This window comes from Falco naumanni, chromosome 9 (assembly GCF_017639655.2).
Source record: "Falco naumanni isolate bFalNau1 chromosome 9, bFalNau1.pat, whole genome shotgun sequence".
Lineage (NCBI taxonomy): Eukaryota > Metazoa > Chordata > Aves > Falconiformes > Falconidae > Falco > Falco naumanni.
Genome location: NC_054062.1, coordinates 24,463,270 through 24,477,654, shown reverse-complemented (window position 1 = coordinate 24,477,654; position 14,385 = coordinate 24,463,270). Strand labels below are relative to the sequence as shown.

Below are 14,385 nucleotides of genomic sequence, written 5' to 3'. Positions count from 1 at the left end.
CGTTCGATTGGCAGGGTGGTCTGGCTCAGTGTTGGTGATGCTGGTTTTTTGGAAAGCCTATGTGAAGGTGTGTGTCTTTGTGTGTACAGAAATTTGCCTGCAGGTCTGGCTCTTATTAGAGTCTCTGGCTTCTTCATGCAGGTGAATCGTTAATGAGAGCTGTGAGGTGGAGCGGTAAACCTGCACAGCCTGCTAACGTCTGACTGAGATAGCACAGACACACCAGAGGAGGCAAGGAACAGTGAGAGAACACACTGCAGAGCTCTCTTGCATCTCGGAGTTACTTGAAACTGTGTCAAATAGGAAGGGGGGGAGCGCAGAAGACAGACTGAACCTGGCGGTAAGCTAAATAAGGGTCATGTGCTAAAGGAATTCAGGTGGAATTTTTGCCCTGGAAGAGACATTTTGAAAGCCAGCCGATTTGTTGAGGACAGCAACAGGAGCTCCTGACATAAATAGCTCTTCTGTCTCAGCTGTCTGTTGGTGGCCCATGACTTGTAACTGCACCGAGACCCTGCCACTCAACAGGTGTGTCCTGATTACACAAATAAGTGCAGTTGGTCCCTGTGTTAGCCATCTCTGCCACAGGGCCAAGGTTGAAAGTGGGGCTTAGCCACTGTGACCTATTTGTTCCTCTGTGTGACCCTTCCAGTCAGGCCTGAGGCCGGCTGGTGATGGCTTTCATGCAGACAGCAGATTTTTGTCCACAGGAGAGATTCTGTCTCAGCAGGTCTCTGCTAACCTGCATTTCCAAATGAGCTCTTCAGCACTTAAATGTAGCAAAGTGTGAAGGACTTGGGTGGGTTAGGATGCCCCATGCAGCTGGGAAAATATACAGTATAACATGGTGGTATCTTCTTTGGCATGTGCTGACATTGTGGATGCCCAGTAGAAATACCCCCAGGATGAAATAAAGTACAGAAGCTCTTGCTATTGCAGAAATACCATTTCTGGTGGCAAAGGACTTTGGCTGGGGAAGGGATCACTGAAGGCAAAAACTGTTGGAGGTGAAGCTTTTGGAGGAGATGTGCTTAGTCTCTGGCTGAGTGATTCTTTCATTGCGTTCTTTTGGGGCCCAGGCCAGCAACTGACATGGTAGCTGAGGTCACCTAGGTCAGCGGTGCTGTAGGGGGATAGTCCCAGTCTCTCACTTCAGCAGCTGGGAAGTGGCTTCCAGAAGGAATATTACATTTCTTTTGGTAACTCTGCCAAGAAAGAGAGGAAATCCATAGTTTGAGCAAAATACTTCAACTTTTTTGTAGGGTGGGGTGAGGTCGGAAGGGGGAAATGAAAAATCCTTTATAATTGATTGCTTGGGATGGCTTTTATCCTGGAACTCTCAGGCTGTAAGAAATATTCAGCTTTTCTTTCTTACTGTAACAAAGTCTTTATAAAGGGAGCTTCCATCAAAAGTGCGTGCAATTGGAAACATGCGTTAGCTCAGGTCTTGTATTGCACTTTATGGCTTGGGATCCTGATAGAGAGCTTTTTGGATTAAGTAGCTAATAAAAAAGATAGCCTTGCATGTTCTGAATCATGTAACTTTATCAGCTGTTGGTAACTGACACCTTAGTAGCAGTGGTGAAATAATGGACTCTGGGCTTCAAGAACATTTGTTTGAATTTCGTGGAGTTTTCACATTCAGTTTTCACTGGTTCCTTCATCCTGTGTTTCCTGTCATCCTTCTTGGATGCTGGGCTGTACTTCACTTGCTTTCTGATGCAAGACTCTGTAGGTCCTGGTAAAAATAGCAGTCCTTCCTCAGCGAGTCAGCCTTCAGCAGTCTTCACTGCTGGGTGGTTTCTCTAGGAACTTGAATGCGAAGATCTTGATTTCACAGAGCACTTAAGCATGCAGTGAATTTTAAGTGTGTGTTTTACTGTTTTGCTAGATTGCATACTAAGAAAGGTCAAGGTATTCATTGGCTGATGGACAGTGGTCCTTCCACAGCCTTTTACATAGCATTTGTCCTCATAAGATGGTTTAGTCTCCTGAATCTTTGGATGATCAATTCGGTTGCTGAACTGAGAGGTACTTGGTTAAGTCAACCACTCAGTGTAGATGTGTGATGTCTGTTGATTGTCTCGGTCATCATGGAACAATACTTAAAGATTTGCATGTATAGAAAGTGTGTTGATCATGATTGAAGCAAAATAGTCTTTGTAGGGGAGAAAAGGATCTTTTTTATCAAATTATGAAGTTTGTATGTTGATGCCCGCTTTAACTTTCTAAGATTTGAAAACTGCTCTTGTGCATTGAAGTGATACTCATTGCCTTTTTCTGTGTGTTCTGGGACTTACTTTGTGGGGTGCTTTTGTGGGAGCAAATCAAATTATCTCAGCACTTGATTCCATCACTGAGCTTGATTTAACTTCCCTTCTGGTATAGGGGATCAGATGTCTCTGACGAACACTTGAAAATCATTGCAGTTCAGTTGTTGCTGCCCTGGTATTGGCAAAGGGGAGGGATGTATCAGTCCAATTTCTACATCCACTTTCTCACGGCCTCTGTATGTTCTGTCCCCTTTCTTGCCTCTATTTTGAATAAATAAAATGTCTCGGAAATAGAAGGTGGATGCTTCTAAGACATGTTTAAATTAGCTGGATCCAGAATTGCTATATGGGGGTGGCAGGCTGGATAAATAATATATCAATGGTAAAACAAACACATACCCACACACCACCCCCCCTCCAGCCTCCAACCCCACTAGACCTCTCCCATATAGTCCTTCTTACCCACCCTTGACACTTCTGGACAGGAACTGTTGATTTGTGTGAAGGAATGAGGTGTCTGTTACAGGGGTAACTGCAGTAATGGTACTCTGGGCCAAGCCAATGTGTGATTCTGAAATTCCTCTTTCAGCTGCAGGAGGATCAAGGCCTTCCCCTAACTAGAAAAGTGACCAGCACTGTAAGGTGGAAGCTGCTTTTTTTGACCTTGGATTCACCTTTTTCAGAGCCTTGGAAATTACATCTAGTCTTAGTAGGGTTTGTGCATTGAGCTCAGGATGTCTGGTTGGGCTAGTATGTGTTGGGGAGGGGGTTGTGGCGTGAGTGCGTTTTCCATCACTGTGCAAGCTGGTGACTTAAAATCTGTACGTAGGGAGAACTTAACCGAGGGTTGAGTGTGGGGAGAAGTGTTTTGGAGTAATGAATGGAACTGGATGTAGGCGGAGAGCCTGAACTCTGTCTGGGAGAGTAATAAGCAATGAGGAGGCTGCTGGACCTGACCTGACTTTTCAGTGCCGCGCATTCCTCATCTCAGACACTATCTGGCCCCGTAAGTTCCTGCAAGTGCTTCCTTTAAAAAAATAATTCCTTTTCTTGCAGCCTAAGCTAACTGTGTAGTTTGTTGTTTGGTTTCAGTGGGTTTTTTTTAAGGGTTAGGAGAAATGAAGAACTTGTGGCTTCCAAAATTCAGTTTTATTTGATGTGGCTCTACTGATCATAAACTTAGAGTTGCAAAGCTTTCTAGGGAACGAAAAGCTTTTCTGTGTGCGGCTTCTGTTTTTGTTTAAAATGGGTCACATGCCCAGGAATGCAGTCAAATTATAATGGTGACTAAGTGCCGGAAAGCATAGAAAAGGGGAGGGAAGGGTGAGCAGAAAAAAAGGAGCCTGAGGCTATGGAAGGAAGGCTGGGAAAATGAGAATCTGGCCAGGCCCCAGGGCCAGGTTAGAGATTCCTACACCCATTAACAACCTCAGGAGATGTTTATTTACAGGGAGCTAATCTTTGTTTGAAAAATGACAGAGCACCCAAAAATCCCCCTTTTTGGAAGTGAGTTGGGGGCACGGTAGGGATAGGAGGAGGGAACTGGTTCTGATCTGGCACCAGTCTCCATCTCTTGAGGATCTTCCCTTCATCCTATGCACCTGGGAACATTGGCTGTTGGGAAATGCATGAAAAGGGGATAAACTCTTTTAATCTAGTAAGTGATTCACAACCCCTAGTTCCAAAGGGTAACTTCAAAGTTTCTTGTTTGTACTTTTCTGATCTTTTCTACCTAAGCAGCCCCACCAAGGATATTGAATAATTAAGTTTATGGTATGAGAAAGATGGGAGCTAAAGCTGCCTTTTTCACCCCTCTTTAATCAACTCTGGATCATTAAAGCGAAACAGATGTTGAACAGCTGTTTGAGCTGGTTGTGTTCATGTAGACTCTGAAGAGATCTTGGTCCCAGGTCTCTGTGGTACCTACCTTTTGTCACCTTTTGAGCTGTGTTGATCTTGGCTTGTCTCAGCTCGTCCCAATAATTTTGATTTGTATTCCAGAAACTGCTTATGAACTGTAGTCTCTCTTGTAGTAACTTTATCTGACTGTAAGTAGAGAATTTTCCAGCAATGTGGTGGAATTCTCTATCCTTTGGTGAGCTGCTGGAAAAGATAGGCCATCTTGGGGTGTGTGTGCATTGGGTGGTTGTACAGATGAATTTTATTTTTAGTTTGAATGTATCTTGACTTCTAATTATTTTATCTGGTTATGATTGTCAGGCAGGTGAGGATCTGGAGCAGTTTTCTTTACTAGTCTTCTGGCTAGGCACACTCTTCTGGCTTCTAGTTTGTGTTCTCCTGACTAGTGTTTCCTCCATCTGTTCTTGTATGGTGTTCCCTTACCTTAACTGTCTGTCTTTAGTCTCTGTTAGAAGAGTGATGTCCTGTTTCTCTGGTTGTTCTGGTAGTTTCTTTCCATGTCACTTTGTTTTGATTACATTTTGTCTGAACCTGTGTTGCATTCAGCATACTAGATCAGGCCTGGATCAGATTTAAGGCTTGCACACTAGTGACCATCAGGGATTATCTTTATGAAAACTGAAAGCTTTCTATGCTCATAAGCACCCACTCTGCCCAATGTTCCTTTTCTGTCAACTCTCACAAATGTGCTTGCTCCAGCGTGGCTCAGGCACCATCAATGTTTGCCATTCCATCATTTGTGGAACCAGTGAGAGCATACCTGTGACCAGCTTGAGTGTATTTGTTGTCCATATAGCATCAGTCCTGATTGCTAATCTCATCTCTCTTCCTCTGTCTGCAGAGCAGCTGGCATTCCAGTGAAGGAAAGGGTGAAAGTATCTCGGAACTGGAAGCATGGACGCTGCAGGAGAGAGATAGTCCTGAAATGGAAATGCAAGCAAGTGGCTCCTTTCTCTTCTACTTTGTTCTGTGTCAGCTGCTGTGGGGCCTTGGGTTTGTGTCTGTGCCCTGAAGTGAGATGTGACCCCTTGTGATCCACGGGGTCTTACAAATAATGTCACTAGCCTGTTTTGGGTGTTGCTAGCTAGCTGGATGTGGGGTGACTGGAGTTGCTGTCTTGCCCTAGGGATTCACTCACAGAGTCGAGAGTTCCTTTCTTAGTAAGAGCTTTAATTTGTCATTGTTCTGATCTCTGCAGTTCTAGTTGGGTTTAGCAACCTTTACTACAGACTTCGAACTGTTGTGTTCCTATCTGTTGCTGTATACCATTTTTCTGTCCTGTTTTCTGTCCTGTTCTTAAAATGAGCATACCTTGATCCCAGATGTAGACTTCTGTCCACTCAGAATGCTTAGTTTGTGTCCTGTGCTTTATTCTGGCCCCTGATTTGGATGTACAAATCTAAAAATCTAAAATGCTACTTTCTGTTCTTCTACCTTATGCTTCTTCCATTCTCCTACCTTACGCTTCTCTCCTTCACTAAAGAAATATGTATATTTGACATTAATGAGAGGAGATTGTTGTTAAATTCTTGCTCTTGCTTAAAAAGGTGCACTCAGCTTTCAAAGCAAAGCATAAGATAGATCTCTTGTCTGAACAGCACACCTAAATTTTCAGACCGACGGAAAAATGAGAAAGACTATGGTTTGTTAGCTACTGAAGAACAAGGGACCTTCTGCTGAGCTTTCATGCCTTTTTGTGCTGTGTAGATTGAAGTGGTGGATAATGTGCCGGTGCTTGTCTAAAGTCCTGGGAACAGCTGTAATGAGCAGAGTGGTTTTTGGTGCAGGTTGTATACCTGCCTTTGAAGTGCTTGCAACCATCTGTGAAGGCTCTGTGGATGTTAGAGATCATTACTAAACCAGCTTCCCAAATAAAAAGGCAAGGACTGATTTAATGAGGCCACCATCCAAATGGCATCCTCTAATTTTCATTTATTCTACTTCAAATTTGTTACTTCTCCTTATGAAAAAGCCATAGAAAAAAGTAAAAAGCTAAACTGCAACAGGAGAGCCATAGAAACTGGCTGTAGTCTAGGTAAGCTGGGTATTCACTTGCTTTTAGAGGACTGCGTAGGAGTGAAGGAAGGAAGGGGAAATCAAAGCCCACCTAAAACAAAGCTGCTGCTCCAAAGATGCCTCCTATTTTTTCCATGCATATGATCAAGTCCCAGATGAACGTTGTAACCTGTGCTCAACTGCTTTGTCCATGTGACTAACAGCCTGTTGCTGGAGATGAATGCAGGCAAGCAGGAAACTTCTATCTAATAAGCAATCTAGTCCTCTTGCATGTTTCTAGTTCCTCATTGTGATGTTATGAGGTGTGGCCGTGCGTAGTGGCTCTGCTGACGCAGAAAATCATGACTCTGAGGATGAATAATCTGGAAAAAAGGAGGAGACAGGTTTTTATGAGAAGGCACCCTGCTTTCAAAACAGTTTGTTCCTGAATAGTTTGAAAACTGAAAGGCTGCTCTTTGGAAAGGCTCTGGTTTTATTCAACTTTTGCATGGGTATTAGTGTACTCAGCAATGACTGCAGGGTGGAGACAATTTCATGCATCCATGCCTGATAGGACACAAGCCCCATGTCTCTCTTTATCTGGACTTGCCATGTCTAGAAGGCCTATTTGCTGATTCTGTGGTGGCTACACAGAAGTGAGATCTTGAGCAAAGAGCTCACTGGCTAAGTGTGTGCATTGTAGCCTGTTCTGTTTTCTGGATTTCGGTTTTGTTTCAAGAATAAGTAAACTTCTTGTGATGACAGACTTGATTCAGACTTTTCTTGAGAGTCTCCTTTTGGTCTCCCAGGAAGTGAAGCATATTGTCCACTTGTAACTTCAGCCTTCAAAATACTTTGGAACAGCTTCTTTAACAGTCTGCTGCTCTTGGCTTGGAACCTGTCTGTAGGAACCCGCCACTGTCTCATAGCAAGGGGCGGAAAGGGTGTATGGCTCTTCTGAAAGACAGGCAACAGAAATCAAGAGGTTGCTCTGCAGTTGCTTTTGGCTCAGCTGTGCAAGAGGTGTGAATGTAGAAAAACACCTTCTCTGCATGATGAGCACACAGTTCTTGGATAGCCTCAGGCTTACCCTGCTGCTTTACCTATCGGTATACAGAGAATGTAGGAAGTGGAGGACTTTCTGTCTGTAAGAAGACCTGTGTTATCTGGCATGCCTGCTCCCCTGCTCAGATGCATGTGAAACAGTGGCAGCTTTGTGGTCTCTGCTAGACATCAGCAAATAATGTACAGGATCAAGACTGTACCAAGGGCCTCGTATTGAAGGCTCTGTTAGAAATGCTTGGCATAGCTTACAAATACCTGGTAGTCTAGTTTCTTAAGAAGTGCAGGGCTCTTGAAGAGGTGTCAGAGAGCCTGAGGTATTTCCTATCTAAACTCACTACTCATCTTTTATCCATCTTCTCCTTCAGAGATTCCATGCTTCCTTTTCCTCAGTTCTTGGTTAGAAAAATGCCAGCAATGTGATCTGTTTTGTATGTTGCTGGAGAAGCTTCACTTAGCTGTGCTACTATATTAAGCCCTGCTTTCGCATGTGACCAGCAGCTTGAACTTGACAGTTTCCTGAGTGGGCATTTGCTTTTGTTGGTGTGTTTACATATGCAATCTTTTTTCTTTTTGTGTGTGAAGTTGTTTTGGTTTGGTTTCTTCTCCCCACTCCTGCACCCCACAACTTGCTGTCTGTTTGCAGTTTGATGCCCTGGATGGAGCTGGATGGCGAGTATCTCTACCTGTCTCAAGCGGAGAACATCCAGGCTTACCGCCTCTGTGCAGGCAGCACGGGTTTGCAGTGTCACCCTCAAGCTATCTTCTCTGGCCACCAGGAGGATGTGTGTCGCTTTGTTCTTGTCAACTCCCACATCGTCAGTGGAGGGGGGTAAGTCGGGCGAATGAAAGAGCCCAGGGAGTATGGCAGTGAAGTTGGAAAGTTTTTGTGTAACTCCAGCCCAGAGCAGAGGGGTCGATCTACAAAGTGTCCTTGTGTTTGGCTGTGTTCAACTGCTGCTGCTTCCTTTCTTATGATTTGGTTTTGTCCCAACAAAGCTGCTACTACAGCAGCGGAGGAGCTGAGTCTCGTGCTGTTGACCTTATAAAGTGTCCTTTTCTCTTTTGAACCTGTGTGGCTGTCCACAGGATTGTTGTATTAGGATTGACTGATCAAGTAATCCTGACTGAGGTGCAGTTTTCATTTCTTTCCCTGTTAGAATTGAGGTAGCCAGGCTGTGTTCTGATATTCAGAATTGCTGGTTAACTGGACTGCAGCGGTGCATAAAGCTTTCTAGAGACAAGTATATGTTTATTAGTCTTACCGGCACAATTGTGAAGAGGAGAAAAACTGACAAGCCTTCTGGCACATGCGCCCTTCTTCAGTTATATTTGCATTTGACTAGCCTTTTTTGATTACAGCAAATAACAGAACTGTTATTTATAAATATGTTTTCACTATTAATATACAGAACACTTAAGCACAGAATTGGGAGATGCAAGGATGGCTGCCTGCCCTGGATATCTTGAGACTCTCCCCTGTGAACTGTAGCCCAAAATTCAGGTGAAAATGAAGGCATGCATTTAAAATTCCAGTAACTGTATTGGTTGAAAAAAGTCTAAATGTCTTTGTAGTTAATTCAAAGCACAATACCCTGCGCAGCAGCTCTGAAATGAATGAAAAGCTGAGGCTTGGACATGGATGAGAATGACCTGTACTCCAGCTAGTTCCCTTACTCCAGCCACTTAGCATCCAGCCAGGATTCTGGCAAGCTCAGTGCAGTAGGAGGAGGAATGGCTGCTTTGCTAGTTTCTGCAGCTTAACACAAAGTGGCGGGTGGAAAGTCAGCCAGGAAGATTTTCAAGTGCAGCAGATTGGCTCTGACTGGCCAGATGTGGGATTGCAGGAGAACAGGTGATGTGTGAGGAGTGGAGGGTTAATAGTGCTGCATGAATTTCAGTTCTCATGAGATCAGTCCAGGTCTTTTTGTGGCACTCCTAAGCACTTATGGAAGGTGTGTGTCTAAGGAAGATGCGGCTGATAAAGGCTCTCTGCCTGGGGATTTGTTTTTCAGAGATGGAAATATTGTCCTTCACAAGATCCGTGGCTCCTACAGCGCCAAGTTCTCCGCACATGAACAGGAGGTGAACTGTGTGGACTTCCAGGGTGGCCTCATCGTCAGTGGCTCCCGGGACAGAACAGCGAAGGTGAGCAGTGGTGTTCCAGCAGCTGTGGTGCTGCTGTAGAGGTGACCTCAGAAGTCTCGTGCCATGAATGTTTGTGTCAGCAGAACTGTTGCGAGCCCTGTCTTGTGCGTGTGCAGGAGGAGTGCTGGGTATCTTGGCGTAGGCTCAGGTCTCTGAAAAGATGCTTGCTGTGCCAAGCTTTTAAGGAAAAGATTTGGCAATATTTTACAACATCAGCTGCTGGTTTAAACTAGGAAGTGCAGAAGGCAGCAGCTGATGTTCTGCTTCCTTCACGGTACATCTGTCTTAACACTTTAGTAGAGATCCATGCCAGTTAGTCTGAAACTTCCCATATGTATCTCAAGCACGTCCTTGCTTTCTGGTGCAGTGCTGCTTTACGTGCTCTCTGTTGTATATTCACTCTCTTCAAGGGACAGCATAATGTCTTTTCCAAATCTGTCTGGTTATGGTTTGTTTATTTGTGGCTTGTGGGGCTTTTTTTTGGCGTGTGTGTGTTGGGTGGTTTTTTTTATGGTTCTTGGTTTGCAAACCATGAGTGAAGTTAGACTATGGATACTGTTTACTCTCTTTTCTTTTCAGTTGGCACCACTGAATCCTTTCACATAATTTCTGATTATTTCTTTTTGAGGCAGGACCTTGTTGATTTTTGTCCTTCTGGATCTGGTTAGCAGTGCTGTATTCCTACATGGACCTGGAGGGTTGTTCTCCTGAGCTATATGTAACCAGCTCTGTTTCAGTAGTTTAGGAAACTCCACACAGGTGTTTCACCCTTGTCCTGCTAGCGTGACAGCAGTACTTGTAGCATCTTCATAACCACATTTCATTGTTGGAAGTGGTCGCTGTATGATGAAAGCTTTGGCTGTTGCTTAGGCTAGGCTGATGGATATTATTGGTCACTGGTACATACCGTAGAGCATTAATGGAATCAAGAGGGAGAAAACTGCTATTCCTGTTTTGCAAGAAGGGAAGCTGGGGCAAAGAAAGACCTAAATGTATCTTTCAAGGTTTTATAGGGAAGTGTGAGCATGCTGAGCAGCATGGCCTTATCTGTTCTTGTTGGTCCCTCTGTATGGGTGTACTCCTGGGTAAAATCACTCTGAAGTAGAGCAGTGTTCAGATGCAAAGGGTGTTGTTGGGATGCTCTTTGCCTCCTGGGAGCAAGTCCTTGATGCTGCTTTGTCTCACGCTTATGCAGGACTGCTCCTCTCTGTTCTGTGGAGCCCCTTTGCTGGGAAAGTGGCTTCTTGCAGCCTCCCTGGTAGCCAGAGGACAGACCTCCCCGACCTTGAGAACAAATTCCTGAAGGCCAGAGGGGAATTTAAGGCTGTTTTTCTTGGAGCTAGTGTGAGATCTTGCCCACCCAGTGCTCCCCACAGCACAGGCTTTAGAGATGTTCACCTCTTATTTTTTTTTTTATCATCTCTTTTGTAGGCTGCCTTGTTTGTGTGAATGAGACTCTTGGAGGATGGAAGGGAATCCCTACCAGCCTTTTAAAGGGACTCTAAGTGTGTAAGCTATTGAGGGCTCTGCTGAGTGTTGATTAGGACTAAGCCCTGAAGAGCTGCTAATGTACATTCCTGTGTGATAGGCACCAGATAGTGTCCTCTGAGCAATATTTTTAACCTGTAGGAGATAGGGATGCCTTAAAAGAGTTAAGCTTTTCTGCTGCTTTTGCTGACACTAGGTGCTAAATTCCCCGCTGACAAGAATAGCCTGCAATCCTGGGCATTATCAACAAACAAACAAATAGGGCACTCCCAGCTTTGAAGTCTTGAAGTGAAACACTGGGGGTTGGTTACAGAGCTCGGTTCTGTGGGCCAAGAATGAAGACAAGGTGGAGAAAATGGGGACCACAAGCAGGGCCCCAGCAAGAATCTGGGGGGCTTTATTAGGACCCAGAAACAAAGAGGGGGGTGTGGTGAACTGGTGGAAGGGTATGTGCATGTATGCACTGATGAGGGAGGGAAGAGGTTCTCTCACATTGTGAGTGAGCAAGGGGGGCCTATTTGGAAATAGTCTGGGGCACACTTGGGAAACCTGATCAAAAGGGGATGGGTTTATAAAAAGCTATTTTACAGGATAGTGAATGATTAGTTTTATAGATAATATGAATGGAAATTTTTCAGGGATGCTACCAAGACTTCCCACAATGTTCAAGAGAGCAGCAGAGATTTGAACAAATCCTACTTTTTGTTTATTTAACTACAGAAGATGGGAAGTCTCAGTGTTGAATGCTGCCCTACAGAGTATGTGGTGATGGGGGTGCTTTCTCTATTGCCAGTGGAATGGAAGGTCATAGTCATAAGCTGAATCTTTGTGTAACAAGTGCTTGTTTCTGCCAGTGATTGAAGGCTCTGCTCCTTAAAAATAAGTAATGGGAATTCAGGGAAAGGATACCAGGAAAGGTGAGCATGGCAGTTTTGGCAGCTCTTCTGGCACATTAGCAGCGTACGCCCTACCTTCTGCACCTTCTGGGTGATGTGGCATAACGTGCATCTCTCTCTTTAGGTTTGGTCCCTGTCCGCGGGCAGAGTTGGGCAGTGTCTACATACAGTGCAGACAGAGGATCGAGTGTGGTCCATTGCTATCAGCCCATTATTAAGGTAACAGATCTCTTTATTCCCAATTTCCAACAGAGAGAAGTAAAGGGGTTGGATAGGCTGTGCGTCCACAAATCTCTGAGGCACCAGTGTGACAGTTCAGGGACTTGATTTGGGTGGAGGCTAATCAGGTGCTTGTGCCTGCAGCAGGAGCTTAGGAAAGAGTGTGTGGTCTTTGTTCCCTATAGCAGTGGAGTGATCCACTCATAGAGAGGCTGTGAAAATGGCCCTGTGTTCCTGTTACTGTCTCAGGTGGGACCTGATGGTTCTTAATTGCAGAGTGAAGTAGATCTTGCTAATTAGAAGCAATGAGCCAGAGCCTCTTGAGGTTTTTTGTACTGAAAAGGTGCTAACTTATATTCTCATTCTCTGGCAAAAGAGATGCCAAGTAAAAAGGTCCCTGCCTGGGAGCTGTGTGCAGTGGTCAAGGCTTAGTTTTCCTTGAGCATGCTGAACTGGGAAAGGTGGAAGTGGAGTTCAGGGATGAGGTTTTCCAGCCTGTCTTGCCCTGTGCTTCCAGTGCAGGTGTAATGCTATAACTGCAACTTTAGCAAGGGCATTACCTACTCCAGTGTTTTCCAGGGTGTTTTTCAAAGTGCTCCTGTTCTTGAGGAAATGAAAATCTGAGAAACTTCAACTCTCACTGTTAAATCTTACACTGACCAGCAACGAACGGTCTGTCTCTTTGGTTCACTGTTAAGCTGGTCTTCTGCATGCGAGAGAGATTCTTCCTCAAGGAAGGGGGGAATAAGAGCTGTTGTTGCTGCTCATCTGATGTCTGCAACGAGTCAATTTTAGGCTTGTGCAAAACCAAAATACTTCCCACAACTGCTGTCCTCATTAGATTTCCAAGCTTGTTTTGCAGGCAGCAGTGGTATGGAGCTAATGGCATTATCAGGGAAATGACCCTTGAGGCCTGCTATGATTTTGCTGTTCCCTTGTCCCATTGCTCTGAGTGTCTGAGACGGATAGCATTTTTAAAGAAGTGCCGTGTGTGTTAATGCTGCTGCAAGATGTTAGATAGAAGCCCTTTGCTGTCTTCGGTGCTGCAAGGGCCCCTTTTCTAGCAGCTCTGGCTCTAGCACTGGGGCTGGTTAGAGCCCAGTGGCATGCTGCTTCCTACTCCTAAGTGATGACCTACTGAGGTGGCCTCTTGTCAGGACAGTGTGTCCCTCTCCCTGGTGTGCACGCTTGTGCACGCTCTCTGTCACAATATTTACCCACAATCTCCCCACCCCCGCTTTCCTCCCTGCAGGGTGATAAATGGGAGGTGGTAGAACAGCTACCCCATGAACAAGTGGGTTTAAATTGTGCACTCCACTTTTTTCTTTATGAGACTGTGGACTGTACCAGCCTCCCCTGCTAGCCCACCCTAACAACCCCCCCTTACCCCTCCATATTTTAGGGAGGGGGTGTGTGGAGAATTAGAGCCAATTAGCCACGTCATTAATTCTTCAATTTGACGGCTGATATAGCAGGGCCTGAAACACGCTGCTGACCCCGTATAATGGGAACCCTGCTCCTTAACATATTGACGATGGGAGAAGTTAATTAAAATTCCACAGAGAGAAGGTGTCGGCTAACCTATAAACCTGTCGCTTCTCAGAACAAATCACAGCTATCCTAGAAGAGAGAGAGGATCAGAGCAGGAGGGCATGTGGTGGGGGAGGGCCAGGGCAAGGGGCAGGGGAGATGAATTTTTCACTAATAGGTTTTATTGCTTACTGTCTAATGAGGGTGAGTATCAAAAAGATAATATCTGGTTTCTGGCAAGGTCTGCTTTGGGGAGCTCTGTGGTTTCCGTTTTACTTGCAAGAGCCCATATTTCATCCCTATCCATTACCTATGCACTTGTGTGTAAAGCTTTCCCTCCTTTGTGGTCCCCATCCTTCTTGCCAGCACTTGGATGCGTTTGTTCCTCAGTGAGGCTGAACGTGGCCTATAACCTCCACTTCCTCCTAAACATTTGACGTGTCCTCTCAATTTTCCTTTCTCACTTGTGCTGGTGTAAACTGAGAGCCTCTCCATAAGAACAGATAGTTCTGCTGGTGTAGAACTGCTGTAGAATCAGGCTCCAACCACCTAAGTATTTTGGCCCGTCATTGCCGAGATCCTACCAGCTCTCTCTGCTGTGGGCACATAGAGCTCAGGATCAGGCCAAAGCAGTTGTATGTGGTGGGGTAGAAGCAAGGAGGGCTCGTTTAGCTCTAGCCATTCAGAAGTGCTTTGGAGAGGCTGCAGTTTCCTGACCTGAAGGCTTGCCAGGACTAAAGGACCAAGACTGGAGTAGTCAGGGCTGTATTCCTACTGAACCTCAGCTGTTAATGGGCAGGACTGAAACTTTTTGTCTTGCTTTTCAGTGGTATCTCCCTCTGTGTGAAGCTTCC

General features: G+C 45.1%; 1 protein-coding gene across 4 annotated transcripts in view; it reads left to right on the top strand.

The window, feature by feature from the left end:
- Positions 1 to 14,385, top strand: part of FBXW4 (F-box and WD repeat domain containing 4) — a 62,372-nt gene that overhangs the window by 6,145 nt on the left and 41,842 nt on the right. For 3 of the 4 annotated variants that reach the window (XR_005829567.1, XM_040605560.1, XM_040605559.1), the window contains exons 2-5: positions 5,035 to 5,130; positions 7,897 to 8,082; positions 9,266 to 9,398; positions 11,907 to 12,001. Coding sequence is in view for 3 of the 4 variants with exons in the window: in XM_040605560.1 (XP_040461494.1) it covers positions 5,035 to 5,130; positions 7,897 to 8,082; positions 9,266 to 9,398; positions 11,907 to 12,001 (510 nt within the window). In the remaining variant the exon portion in view is untranslated. The remainder of the gene's footprint in view (positions 1 to 5,034; positions 5,131 to 7,896; positions 8,083 to 9,265; positions 9,399 to 11,906; positions 12,002 to 14,385) is intronic. The other variant, XM_040605561.1, reaches the window with a different exon arrangement.